The sequence below is a fragment of the Lissotriton helveticus genome, chromosome 1_1, assembly GCF_964261635.1.
Source record: "Lissotriton helveticus chromosome 1_1, aLisHel1.1, whole genome shotgun sequence".
NCBI classification, from domain to species: Eukaryota; Metazoa; Chordata; class Amphibia; order Caudata; family Salamandridae; genus Lissotriton; species Lissotriton helveticus.
This window is the reverse complement of record NC_136057.1, coordinates 1,488,680,813-1,488,695,709: the sequence shown is the minus strand read 5'-3', so window position 1 is coordinate 1,488,695,709 and position 14,897 is coordinate 1,488,680,813. Positions and strand designations below refer to the sequence as shown.

The following is a 14,897-nucleotide window of genomic DNA, read 5'->3' as shown; positions in this document are numbered from 1 at the left end:
GAGTGGGGGGGGGCTTTAACTAGATTGCAGCAGCGCCAGAGACCAGAGTCCACCCGCGCCCAATTCATCTCTTTCACATCAGAGCCCCCATGACCCCCTCCCCCGAAATACCACATCATCTCAGACCCCCAACAATCCCCGCCATCCACATCCTCGCGTTCTCGGACTGCTCGTCACAGACTGCTCTTGCTCACCTTCGGTGTTAGTAGACCCCCCTTACTGTCCGCTACATACCCTCATCCCGACCATCACAGACCTTCACCCTTTCTTCATGGACCCTTCAAAACACCAGATCCCATCGCACTATAGCCCTACAAAACTACCCAGCTCCTCGTCTCCCTCTTACTACCCAGACTCATTCATAACCCTTACCCTCAGTCCTTGTTCACAACCGTCAGACCTCCAGCTCACTTGAATCCCCTTCAGACTCTAGCAGTATCCTAAAATTCCCCTCCGCGCATGACCCCCCCCCTGCGCCCCAGTGCTCAGAGACCCGCTAAAACAAATTCGGCTCTGTTCCAGCCTACCTTCTTATATCCATCTCCTATCCTGCTCAGCCCTTGGCGCGCTTCAGACGCTACACAAATGGTTAACATAGATATCTTCTCAGAACCCATCAGATCGGTTCCGATCCCCTCAGCCCCTCCATACCCACCCCTTCCCCTGCCCACTCTCTTACAGACTCCTCAAGTTAAGTCTATCTACAAACCCTCTCGGGCTCCTTCAAGCCAACTCCAGTCTCACACAGACGCCACGCACCACAGATCGCTCAAGTCCTCTGAATCCACAGACCAGTCGCACAAACCATCCCACCTAAGACGCCTCGGATAGCTTTAATATAGACATCAGACCCCCTCAGACTCCCTCAAACCATATCTGCTCTCATCCACTCCATACACCCCTGCCCCCAGACCCGCTCACTCTTCAGCCCCCTCCAGACTCTTTTATACATCCCAGCTCTCTCTGAGTCCTAGGCCCTTTCAACTATAAATCCACCTTCGAACCCTCAGATGTACCTAGAGCTGTGCCCTCTCGCACTGTTAATCTGCACCCCTGTCCACCTCCACAGACACCCCAAGCTCTCCCCGTCCACCTCTACAGACACCCCAAGCTCTCCCCCGTACACCTCCACAGACACCCCAAGCTCTCCCCCGTACACCTCCACAGACACCCCAGCTCTCCCTCGTACACCTCAACAGACACACCAAGCTCTGCCCTCTCCCCCCTGCTCAACGCTTCCGATCATCCCGTAGCTGGAAACAGGCCATAGACCTATTGACCGAAGTGGACTGCTTCAACTTCTCACTAGGAGCCAACCTCAGCACGGCCCGTGAGTATGGGTCCTGTGATACTTCCACCTGCTGCTCTCCCCTCCCCACCGTGCACTCGCTCTGTATAGGAAATAATTAGGCCTCGCTGTTCTATAGTATTTATATTTTAAGTCTAGATGTCTTTAATTTTCTATATTTATTTTTTGCCCATATTATTCTATGTTTCACAAACGGATACATCATACCTAGTGTATTTCCACACCTTCCAACTCACACTGTGCCACTCTGGTCACATCATATATCGGATCCTTGGCACAGTCATCCCATGGGGAGTCCCCATCATACGGTGAACATAAAGTTATTTGGAAACTTCTGCTGAGAGCAGGTTTCCAGTTAATTCTTTTGAGGCTCTCCTCAGCTGATGTTTATCCGAGGATGTGAAACGTTGCTAGGACATTGGCCGCTGCATCTAAGCTTTGTTTTTTTTGGTCTGTAAGAGGGAGGCAGAGACTCAAAGTGCCTCAGATTGTGCTCAGCACACACGCCAACCCCCTCCAAAACCCTACCCCCATACAGTAAAAAAAGCAGTTCTGTATATGTGAACTCCTCCTTTAATGTTTATCAAGATTTAGCGTTATAAGTACCTAAATATATTATCAAAATACATTTGAGAAACATCAACATTGTAGTTAAAGCAAGCGCACATATAAAGTAATATAAGACTATGTCAACGCTTTTTACTCTCGTCTACTAGATTGCACATGCTTCTTTTGTCATAGTTTGTCATAGATTTTGTAAAAAAAAAAGTATTTATGAGTGAGTTGTCAACCCCTCGCCAATGTAAAAATAATTGGATAAAAGCGAAAAATATTTTGGGTCTTAAAAAGCATACTTTGTCACCACAGTAGTCCTTGGCACAGAAGGAAACTACTTTGCGTGTGGATGTGCTTACTGTCGGATATAATCAGACCTAATCCTACTTTGCGGGCACAAGTCCTGTCTCCAGTGTTTGGTGTGATAATAAGGGGAGACAATCTACCAGAACCTGGAAAGGTAGCTTCAGGGTCCCGTTGTATAAAAAAAGTGAAAGGGACCTGCCCTCGAGTTACCATATAATTACTCTGTTAGACATTACTAGTAAAATGTACACGAAACACCCGCTGTGTTTATTGGAAGGCCAGGTAAGCAGTGCCAGAGTTTTACCAAAGGTTGAAATGGGTTTCCATGAAGGGTATTTAACAAGGGATTGCTGTCTACTCTTAAATCTTTAAGCTGAAGAATACGCCTTTAATAGAAAACAGCCCCTCTATGTGTGATAAATTGGGTACCCCTTTAAGTCCTCCCCCCAAGGTGCAGCATTTTAGCAGTACTCCTAGTGAAAGCCTCTCATCTAATATGAGTGTCTGTTTCCACAGGACTATGCCTCGGCACACATTCTTCATGTAATCATCTTGGAAGCAAGAATCTGTTGTCTGACTCGTTTCGTTACCTAGAAAGTGTCCTGTCCTCTAATGGGAAAATCTATGAATAACTCTGAGCACATCAAGGATTCTTGTCTTTAACTACATTTTTAATTTTGGTTCAAAGAACTTTAGTAGAAAAGGCTACACTCACTGTGGTTAAATCTGGTACCTCCAAGTGTGAATGCTCGTCTGAACGCTATCACTGCACCCGCACCTTGAGTAACCCTTGTGGGGCAGATGCTGCTCCTGACTATGGTTGTAAGGATTCAAGTTCTCAGGCTGGCCCGTTCTGCAAAGTAAGGAGGCTACTGTAGTTCCGTTACCCTCAGTGGGAGAAAAGAAGAATAAGATCAAGAACGTACATAGGAATGCAAGAAGGAGAAAACTCAGTAGAATTTATAACAAGCATTAAAAATGCAATAAGTCTCGCCTTTTATTAAGTTAAAGCCATTTGCTTTGCTATAAAATACCATTAGCAAAGCAAATGGCTTTAACTTAATCAAAGGCGTGACTTATTGCATTTTCAATGCTTGTTCTTGTCTGCTGCCTTCTTCTGTCTGTCACTATCCGAGGTGCAAGGGATAGAAGCAAGCAGACCTGGATTGTTTTCTCTCGGGAAATTCCTCATTCTGAATCTGGTGGCCAAGACCCAATTTCCATTTTTTGGTCTCAGAATAGTTGTTGTCCAACAGCCTCTTTTCTAATCGTCCTTCTAAGTGACCACTTATCCACGTAACCTGCAGCACCGGTCTGAACAGAGGGTCCCACTTTCTGTCCCATTTCCTGAGGGTCTCAAAGCTCTTATGCCTCTTGCCTCTCAACCCTTTCTTCCATAGTGTCTAGGGCATGCCTACAGCAGTCTGAATGTCACCCGCATGTGTGGCCCAGTACAGGTACAAACGTACCAAGCCATGGACACTGATGACCCCGCTCCTTCTTACTTAGTGTTAGAGTTGGAGACATGACTGATTGACTATATAGAGGGTGATCTTGCCCGTTAAAGCAAGACGTCTTTGTAGAGTGTGCGTCTGCCCCCATCACTGTTGGTGATAGCTGCACAGTCCTATCCACAGGTAAACTGCGAGCCTGAACTGCCCCGTTACCTTCACAGAGGTCCGTCGCAGACTGAAACCTTCTCATAGTTCATCCCTTTTGATTGAGAGACATTCTACAACCACTCCAGCTGGCGTGAGCACGCGCTGTAACGCAGTGATTGTTTCACTCTGAAAACTCCCCAGAAAAACTTCTTTTAATCCGTTTAAATTTGTTTAAAACTGTGATTTTAATTGTTTGAATCTGAGGAACATACCTGCGCTATTTCACGTGTGGCACCATTCTACACCACTTACATTGCATCAACGCAGTCCAGTGGTTGCGGGGGAACTCAGCTGCTGCTTGCAGGGCTGATTGGTGGGGAGCGAACACACAGCTGACACGCCTACGGCAAGCCTGTCTGCGCCCGTCCGCCCGAACAGGACCAGGGGCCGGGACCCCTGGTCAAATTCAGTCCTACTCGGCAGAAGAATTACTGGATCTCCCCCTGGAGAACCAGGTAAAAGTTACACTTATAGCTGAGGATTTGCTTACTACACAGGGGAGAGGAGAGAGGAGGGCTGCACAGCCCCATATCCCTAAGGGCACAGGGCCAGAAAACACCAGGGATCTAAAGGCAGTAGTACTCAACACACGCTCCCTCCGGAAGCATAGTCTAGAGATCTTCACCCTCCTTCAGGAGGAGGCCCCTGACATCCTTGCAGTCACACAAACATGGCTTGATGAAGCGATGCCCTTTGACATAATAGGCAGGATGGGAAAAGAAGGGGGTATAGCGCTGCTCTATAACAAACAGCGAGCAATAGAAAAACTTGCCGGAGAGAACCTAAAGGGTGCCGAAATTTTAGTGGCAAAAATTATGCTCCAAGCCCTCATGCCTGGCAATAATGGTGGTGTATCGTCCCCCTCGATCGACCCCCCCGATTCAACAACCTTCTCACTGAAATAGTCACCGACTTATGCTCCCGGTACCAACAACTCCTGGTGGTGGGGGACTTCTACTTCCACTGGGACCAGATACCCAGAGAGTCACAGGCCAGGCAGTTAGAGGAAATCGTGGCAACACTAGGGCTGCAGCAGCTCGTGGATTCCCCCTCCCATGGCAAGGAGACATACCCTAGACCTCATTTGGTCCACTCAGCCACTGGCCAAACTGACGGATATCAGACCATGTAGTTGGTCGGACCACTACCTGATCAGGCTCCAGATCCCCCAAGATAGACGCCCCACCCAACCCCCTCCGGAATGGAGAATGATACAAAGATGGAGCAAAATTGAGGCAGGCAGCCTAGGTACGCTCTGCAAGGCAACTCGCCTAGGAGATTACAAGTGGAGGATCTCGAGGAGAAGAGTGAATCCATCACCACCCAGGTGAGAGGAGCCATCAATAGGGTGGCACCGGGTCGTAGAGAAAGAGTAAGGAATAAGGGAAAGGGAGCCCCCTGGTTCACAAAGGAACTAAAGGGGCAGAAACGGACCCTATGCCAACACGAAAGGCAGTGGCGTAAGTCATTACCCTGAGGCACTCAAGAAATATAGGGCCAGGCTAGCCACATACAAAAACGCCATATTGGCAAGAAAGGCTGAGTACTATGAGGCCAGGATCATGGAGGCAGATAATAAACAAAAAGAAACCTTTAAAATTCTGAAGGAACTCAGTCAAAAGCAGGCGCAGGAAACAGTTGCTAGCCCACAACACTGCAAAAGGTCTCTGACCTTTTTTCTAGATAAAGTAAAGGACATCCTAACTGACATACATAACTCCCCCACCAGCCAGAGTCCCCTGGTTATGGATGAGCGACAATGTGATTTTGGTGAGCCTCTTGCCTCCTTTCCGAGGCTAGACCATGACTCCTTGACCCAAATTGCGGCTCAAATTAAATCAGGCTCACCAACGGACCCATGCCCACCAAGGATTGAGGAAGAGATCCTCGCTCTGATCAGTCTATTGCTGTAAACTGGGAGGGTCCCCAGTAACTTCAAAGAAGCCAGAGTAACCCCCCTATTGAAAAAGGCGGAGGTAGACGTCGCCAACCTGAAGAATTATAGTCCCATTTCCCAACTTCCTTTCTTGGCCAAAATAGTAGAACAGCATTGTAGGAAGGTGGATATCTGACTATACGGTTAACCCCACTTTTTGCCTGCTGTTTTGCTGGTTTTCGACTTAGTTGGACTGGGACCCAGCTATTCAAGGCCCCAGTCTATCTGCTTTCTCTATAAAATGGACTCCATGTACTTTAGGTACATACCAGATTGGTTACTGGGTCACCCTTGTGTGCCCCTGTAGTGTACCATAGGTACCCAGGGCATAGGTGCACCCTAGGCCTACCAGGGGCGGCGGCATCTATTGTGCCACCCCTGGTTAGCCTTCCAAACTGACACCACAGGTCTGTTCTTACAGCCTGGGTAAGGTGGTGTAATCACTCCTTACTTAGATATAGTATATCTATATCTACCTTATATATATACACATATTAACCTATAAGCCACTCCTATGACAGGCCTTGACAATCCTGGAGGCAGAGTGCTTGGTTTTGTGTGAGAGGGTGCCCTAGCATGAGCTGAGACCCTCTGCAGCTTTCGGAACCATCTCCTTATAGCTGTTCTATGAAATAGCCATACCATATACTCTTAAGTGCATTATAATCCTAGCGGTTAATGCTAACTTTGGTTTGGCTTTATCAAAACATATCGTGTAAGGTGTCAAACACTTTGGAATACTACCCCCCGCCAGTCCTGGCGGCGGGCGTAGCATTCCACCCTTCTAGAGGGAGAAGACATGTAGTTACTGGTTTACCCAGTTAAAGTTAAACAGAGCCTCAGCGTCACAAAATGGATGCTGCTGCCACAGACACGAGTCTGCCCTCCTGCTGCTGGACGAAACTCGGGCAATGGAGGCCTGAACAATAGGTTTCCTGTCCAGGGAGGTGCTGGCACATCCCCAGACAGGCTCTTAGTGTATTGGGGCAGGGAGGGCTGATTTCAGTGAATGCTTTTTAGACACTGCCTGGGGCACACACAGTGCTCCATGCATTTCCCAGTTCACACCGGTTGCTGGGGCGCTCAGTCCCAGCTCTGGCGCGAAACTGGACAAAGGGGAAGGGGTGCACCCAGGTCCACTCATAGGAGCGACCTTAGAGTTAGTCCAACCCCTAAACTTACTATAAGTATAGAACCCCAGTCTCTAGGATTTTAGATTACCCTGGACGAAACTCTGCAACATATATCCTGGACCTTCGACATTCCATATCGACTGGAAGATGGAAGAAATCTCCCTTGTGGTCAAGGAGTGACCACCCTGTTCAAACAGGCACCAACAGCATCTTTGCCGGTCTGCATTTTCGAGGCTCCCGCCGGATCCTGAAGAATCTGCGACTCAGGACACAGACTTCCAGACATCTGAGCGGAGACCTGTGGCGGACACGAGAGACATAGGACCGGAACTCCTGGACATCCTGCATTTTGCTACCGGCATCGACTTCCCGAGGTATCCCGAAGTTGTGCGTTGGGGTGCTTGAAGCCCCAGCCCAAGCAACTTTGCACCGAAGCAAAGAGGCCCACACTCCACGAGTGTCCCATAGGCCCGCTTTGTGCATTTCCGCTTGACGCGTCTTCGCGGTTCCTAGTCCGTTGGCTAGAGAGCCCCCAAGAAGACCAATCCTTGAATTACTTTGCTTTTCTGGTTGCTCCAGGCTTGCTCCAACTTCTCCCCAAAAAAGAAGTTCCTCAGACCTTGCTGGTCTGCATCGAAGCCAATCTCGACATCCTGCGTGGATTGCGTTTGCCAAGGCTTGTTCGGTCCAATCCAGATACTGACACCGCAGTCAACTAGATCCTTCGTGGGACAGCTCGAATCCAGCTCCTGGTCCTCGTGGCTGAAGAGACAAACTTCACCTTTTCACCTGAAATCACCCGACATCTGGGGGCATCTTCCTATCACCGCCTTGGTCGCTGGCTAGTGGCTCAGACTCTGTCTCCTCTGCATTCAGGTTCTTCACATCTCCGACACACCCTTGGATCCACCCGGACACTTTTCCTCTGGTTGCCTGCAGCACTTCTTCGCAGCTCTCCATTGGAATCGACAACGAAACCAGACACAAAAAGACATCTATGCTCCCGGCTTCCCTGGGTGAGGTAACACGAGTACTCCGGTGCTCCCGTGGGTATTGACTCTCCAAGTGTCCTATTCTAAAAGGGGTCCATCGCAGTTCACCTCCTTGTGCCCTTAATCTTTAAAATTGTAACTTGTTTTTCCCATAGAAAGCCAATGGTAACCCGCGGCTGTGTTTAGACACTGCACGTGTCTCCCGTGGGCCTCCTACATCCTAACCTTTGGTTGTTCCTAGAAGCCCCAGCGATTCCCCAGGCCCTAGGCCTGTTTCTATTCCTCACGTGTTTCTTAAACCACTATTTTAGTATATGGTTTGTGAGGCGCCTAGGGCAAAACCTATACTGTGCAACTTATAGTATGCTAATTAAGTTCCTTGTATTGTACTTTTACCTCTGACCTCATAAAGAGTGCAGAGGGGTTGTGTTTAGAATAAATACATATATATTTGATATATACCTTGTGGGGTGTGCTTTCATTTGGTACTCAAGAGATTATAAATGGTAAAACAACTTGCTTAACTAGTCTCCAAGTCTTAGCCTGAAGGCTGCTCTCCACAGCTACCACTAGGATAGCTTTCTATAAGGTTGACTTTATAACCTACCATCAATAAGGGTCGATTGGACTGGTGCAAGGTGCCTACTAGAATAGTGAACATAATATACTGGGCCAACTTCTCACAAGCATGTCCTTAAAACCCTGTCCCTATCTATGGAGAAACATCAGCTACTCGAGGTTCGGCAGGCAGCATTCAAGGCCCACCACAGCACAGAGCTGCTGATGCGGTCAGTGCTAGATAAACTCAGGCTCACAGCCGACAGCAAGAAGCTGTGTGCCTTGGTCCTTGGTTGGAAAGGTGTCGTGCTGCGGCCATGGCAGCTGACTTCGGATCACGGGGTTCATGGTTAAATCCCCGGTTCCGGTAGCAGATCAGCTCAGCACCATGTGACTCTGGGCAATAGCTCACTTAATATCCGCGATGGCCCCCAGTGTCTTGAGACTCGTAAGGGTGAGTAGTTCGCACTTTACAAATACCAGATTTATGATTTAATTTTACGAATTATTAGACCTCTCTGCAGCGTTCGACAGGGTCAACCACAGCCAACTCCTGGCACCAACCAGGGACATGGGCATCAGTGGGATGGTATATAAATGGATCACCTCCTTCCTGACAGATTGGACTCAAAGGATCCAAATGGATGACTGGGTGTCCAATAAAGGGACATTAACCTGTGGAGTCCCAGAAGGGTCGGCACTATCTCCACTCCTGTTCAATATCTATCTCAGATCTTTGGTGGGGGACCTAGCCAGTATGGACTGCCTGGTCTTCAACTATGCCGATGACACAATTCTTCAAATTGAAGATACCTCACAAGTCCACGCACGTGTGCAAAATATCCTCAGATGCGTGGTCAACTGGATGACCGTCTGGCCTGTCCACGGTTCAACACAACGACCAAGGGGGGTCGAGCCTTCTCGGTCTTGATCCGCAAGTTGTGAAATAAGCTAACAGGAAACCTTTGTACAGAAAAAGCCCTTCTCCCCTTTAGTAAAACTGACGACCCTACTCTTTACAGGGGCCTGGACATAATGCCCGCTTTGACCTGGGACCTACAGGCACTCACTTGGGTGGGCCGTAGTTACTCTCTCTTAGCGCTTATTGACCTGCCGGTGATTATGCACTCGACAAATCCCAGTTAACATCAACATTGTTCTCCACTGAAGCAAAGGTACGATAGACTGATGGGAGCTGCTGTGTCCTTTGAACATATTCAAGTTTTTGTAAATCGTTTCCCACATTCGAAGCTGATGCACCACTGAGGTGCACCGAGGGGGTGCTCACAGGAAGGCACATGGATGTGCAGATGGACTGGGCCTGTGAGGACACATTGAGAAGAAGGGCAGACAGTGAGCGGTATATTGCACGCTTCTCCGAAAACATATAGAAAGGCAAATTAGGAAAAAAGGGGAAATACACTGTAAGGCATACTGAGACAATCCAGAAATACAAAGGAAGACAAATTAAAGATAACGCACACTGGATGGCTTATCAAGGGTGCACTTGAAGACAAATTGAGGGTAAAGTGACTATGTGATTGATGGCACTTTGACATGGGAAGAGGACTAACTCATGGCACGTTGACGTTAGATAGCTGATGTTGAAGCATGGCACGTTGAGGAGAAATAAAAAACACTTACGAATGAAAATTGAGATTAGAGGAGAGGTACATTTTGGTTAAACAGGAGACACATCAGGGACCGTATTACCCATAGTGCCTCGGGGGCGCAAAAGGCGCATGCTTCCAGTTTGTGTCCCCTGAGGGCACTGTGGTATTACAGGAGTGCAGATGCTTGTGCAGCCCCTTCTGTAATACTGCTAGTTCTGGACCAAATGTACTGCCAGCTATATCCTGAAAGGGCGTCCCCTCATTTTCATTGGAGTGTGGCCTCATGCAAATAAGGAATTCCACTGCGCTCGGGCCATATTATGGTCATGGGCGCAGAGGCAAACATGCACTTTGGAGGCGCACTGACACTGTTGCCCAATAAGCAGGTGTACTGTCAGTACACATCTTGAGGGCAGCCCTCTCAAGATTTGCTCCCAGACAGCCCCCTCCAGGTTGGCGCGGTTAATCAATGCACCCTCCTGAAGAAGGATGTATAACCCCTCCTCAAAGTGCCGGTTGGTTGCCGCCTGTACAAAGAAACATGGAGTGACTTTAAAGCAGCCTCTCCATATTTCACTGAATAGACACTCCAAATTGACCTCTAGTCATTCGGTTGAAGAGCAGCGAATGTTTGGTGATATCAAAAGCTGTCGAAATTAGCATGCAGGTGCCTTGGTCCATGAATCGCAGTACTTCACGTACGAGGATAATTCAACTGTGTCTGCCCTACGTCTGGCCTGGTAGTCGGACAAGCAAACACAATGAATGTTATGAGGTTTGAGGTTGCTATCAAGCTGTCTGGCAGCAATCATTTCTCAGAACTCAGCCAGGCTAGGGAGGACCCAAATTGCACTGAAGTAGGATAGTATCAAAATGGTGCATTTATCAGCTCACATTATACTCAAGAACTTGAATAAAAAGTATAGGTGTATGTAATGGATTTCCACAAAATCTTACGTTATTATCATCTCCTCTGCCCTCAAGCATCTGGAAACATGTTTTAATTTGATTACCATGGGGCAAAATTTGTGCATATTTTGCACCGTTTTGGCTGTTAGCTTAAAATCTAAATGTAGTCACCTGAATTAATCGCAAATGTGCCCTCTTTGATGGAAGTAGAGCAAAGTGTATTTGCCCTATTATGAATGAAGTAAAAATGGCACCCAACAGTTTTTTCCCTAGGACTGCCGGCTAGAGGACAACCAGATTAGGGTAGGGCAGATGAGTGAGATGATGTGAGTGCGTGGGTAGGTTGGTGGAATGGTAGACTACCTTTGCTCGTTTATGTTTTGTAATTCAAACTCATTAATTGAAGGTGTGGCCGGGTGTCAGTTTCATTGCCTGTCCATGAACTGCTGAGTATTAGTACACAGTAGTGATGCGTTACGTTTTTGAAACAGTGACACTTAGACCCATCAAGAGACATTTTCTTCAATAACATAATAGAAATAATGTCCTATTATAACTAAGGCTCCCTGACTTCCGTTTTTACTGATTTGTACAGATAATAAATACAGACAGAAAACCATTTATTTTCTTGTCTGTATTTATTTTTAAATGTGGATAAAACGGAAATTGGATGCTTTTTGAGTGATCCTAAATACACTTTGACATGACTGCCAAGCCAGTAACTGTGTGGATTAATAGATAAGGGGTTTAAAGAAGGAAGGGATTTTAGCAACGAGGCTTAAACAGCAGTAGATACGCACAAGACTGATGCTGAAATGTGCATATTTTCATATAAGTGCATTGATTTATCTTCTGCAGGTGTTCGTATCACTGAAACCTGGCAGGCATTCAAACATGACTGCATATTTATTGGTTAAATAAATGTGAAACTACACCAGTTTTGGCTTAATTTTTTTTCACCAAGCCCATAATACATATGGATAAATATAGATAAAGCAGACAAAAAAATGGATTAATACTGACAGAAATGTCAAAAAATAAAAACCATAAAACCGGGAGCCCTAATTATAACGTGTTGCATTTGTGCCACTCATTGAAATGAACAATGTAAGAATTTTGGTCTTTTCCATTCCCATAATAGGGGTTCTGTCCCAACGGATGTTTGTAATGCTGCCTTGCGGAGGAGTTGGGGTAAGTGTTGCTAAATATATTTACTTACTAAATTTATTTATTTGGTTTTAGTGTGGATGTAGTTATAAGTCCTTGACACACTCCGCTTCATCCCTCAGACTCACATGGGAAACACAGGAAACCAGTCAGCATGAATGGTGGAAGAGAAGTTGCACCATCCACAAAATAACGTTTGCTATATTGGATGTTCAATTCATATGACTGTAGAGGGTGAACAACCTTTACAACAAAACTTTTACAACGCACTACCATTACAACGCAAACTATTACAACGCATTGCTCTGGGGGGCGCTCTAGGATAGGGAATAGGTTAATTTACTATCCAATAACCTTCCCTAGTGTCCACGGGGACTGGAGTTGGAATAGTAAATTAAACTATTCACTATCCAGCACCCCAAAGCGCTATGCGTTGTAATGGACTGCGATGTAAAAACCGCGTTGTAAAGGCAGGCATTGTAATAGTCTGCGTTGTAACGTCATACATCCCTGTAGAGTCATTAATGAGTAGATTTATTCCAATTCTTTCTTTTATGTTATGGTGTGATATTTTATGCCTCACATGGTGTGTTTTTTGTAAGGCGTTTAAGTCAATAGGCTGACATCTCACAACGCTGGGGAAGGGTAAGTAACGCCTTAGTGACAGGAAGTATATTGCATCTTCAATATAGCCTTATAGCCCGCCGAAGAGGGCTATAACAGCTATTAAATGCCCTCTCCAGCGTTAAAGGCCCCGAGCCGAAGGCGAGGGCCTTCAACAAGGGAGAGGGACTTTAATAGCCGGTATAGCCCAACTACGAAGGGCTATAAGGCTATTAGATCATTCTACCACTAGAGGGCAGAATGTTCTAACAAAAAAACAAAGCCTTATGGGAGCGTGAGGGGATTGGAATCCCCTCAGGCTCCCTGAAGCCTTTGTTCACAGCCTGAGCAGTGTACAAAGAAACATTGGAATGTTGGAGCTCCAGGCATATACCAGCCATTATAAGCCCGGATCACTCCATTGTTTTCAATGTAGTGTCATGAATCGATTAATTAATCAGTCAAAGCCAGAAAGTCTTCCTAAGGTGTAAAACCCATTTTTTAGCCTATGTTTTGAAATGTGAGCCTTAAACATATGACTTCAAATTTGGAGAAACGGCAATGAAGAGGTGTCTAACATGAAACCAGCTATCAAGTTTGGTTGATGTCCAAGGAGTGCAGGTCATAGGACAAGTAAAATAGGTGTGTTTCTGAGTCCCTTAAGAGCTGTAGGAAATGTGTTGCCTTTCCGAACACTGAGGAATGGATCTCCTCAGAGAGAAGCCCTGCACACAGAGGGGTCTACCTGTATGCCGTTCAAGCTTGGATTGTTCAGTACGTCATCGTCTTTCTATGTTTTATACAGACTCCTTGTTGGAAAGTGGATTATTGGTAGGGGCAAATGGAGGTCTGCCACTTGCAATAAGGCTACTAACACAGTATAGGGCACAGAATAGGGCTTAGAAAATTATTCCTATGCTCAACCCTTGGTAACATGGCTGCGGACAGGCATGCTTAACTTCAAAGACAGGTATGTAAAGCATTTAAAAACACCAAGTCAGTAAATAATTAAGACACAACACAAAATAACAAACATTGAAAATGCAATAGGTCTCGGCTTTGATTAAATTAAAGCCATTTGCTTTGCTAATGGTATTGTATAGGAAAGCAAATGTCTTTAACTTAATAAAAGGCGAGACCTATTGCATTTTAAGGCTTGTTATTCATTGTATTTATTTTAATCACAGTTGGACTACACTGGTCTCGCGTTGATGAACTGGACTGTTTAAATTAAGTATGATTAAACATGAAGCCTAATTTAATACATTAATGTGCTGTGGGAAGGCAAAACATAAGTACACCAAAATGTGTAAACAAATATTTAGACAGGAAACCTGGTACCCCAGTTGACAGACATAATGCCACTGTTCTTGTATGATATCAGTCTTCACTTGCGAATTGTGAGCAAAGATGTGACCCCAGTGCTCTCATCAATGGCTACTCCGTCCCCGGCACTTAAAAAGTTTTTATTATCCTCCGAGGATCGGTGATGGCAAGAAGGTTGGAATGGGTCATGACTCTGCAGTATCCCGGACGAGGCCGCAAACTGTTAGTACATGTCTCAGCGCAGCAGCGTTAGCGGTATAGATCAGGCGCAGGTAAGCTGCCCACGTACTCTCCCCCATGCCCACGACACTGGTTATAGCATAACTGTGCTACCTGAAAGTGGTCAGAGAGAAGCTGTAACCGTGCTCCGTCGCCATCTTCTCAGCACTAGTGAATGTGAAACACCAGAGAACCAGGCTGCTACCGCCTGGAAATAGAAGGAGGACAACAAGGAAGTATCAACTTACAAAGAAGCAGCCTCCATATTGGAATAGCATTTACGTTCTAGCCTATTACTAAATCCTCTGCATATCCGCTTATATAATTTTTCAATAATATTTATAAGAATCTTAGAATTACTATATTATAGTGCTTCAGTTCATTTAAAAAAATAACATAAATTTGCGTTATAGTTTCCAACCCCACTACACGCATAGATTCCCTCAAAGACAAATACATCAATCATATCCTAAAAATAAATTGTATTTCAGTTAGTATATCACTTGTCTCATTGTTTAACCACTTAAGTTTACTATTTAAAATGGCCACTTATTTTCCATCTATAGAGGAGGATGTTGTGCTCCTGCTGATGTACTTTTGGGCTAACTGA

General features: G+C 46.0%; 1 protein-coding gene across 3 annotated transcripts in view; it reads left to right on the top strand.

Moving 5' to 3' along the window:
• HDAC7 (histone deacetylase 7) overlaps positions 1–14,897 on the top strand; it is a 706,897-nt gene that overhangs the window by 582,037 nt on the left and 109,963 nt on the right. For all 3 annotated transcript variants that reach the window (XM_078686538.1, XM_078686533.1, XM_078686525.1), the window contains one exon: positions 12,114–12,163. In XM_078686538.1, the coding sequence (XP_078542664.1) occupies positions 12,114–12,163 (50 nt within the window). The remainder of the gene's footprint in view (positions 1–12,113; positions 12,164–14,897) is intronic.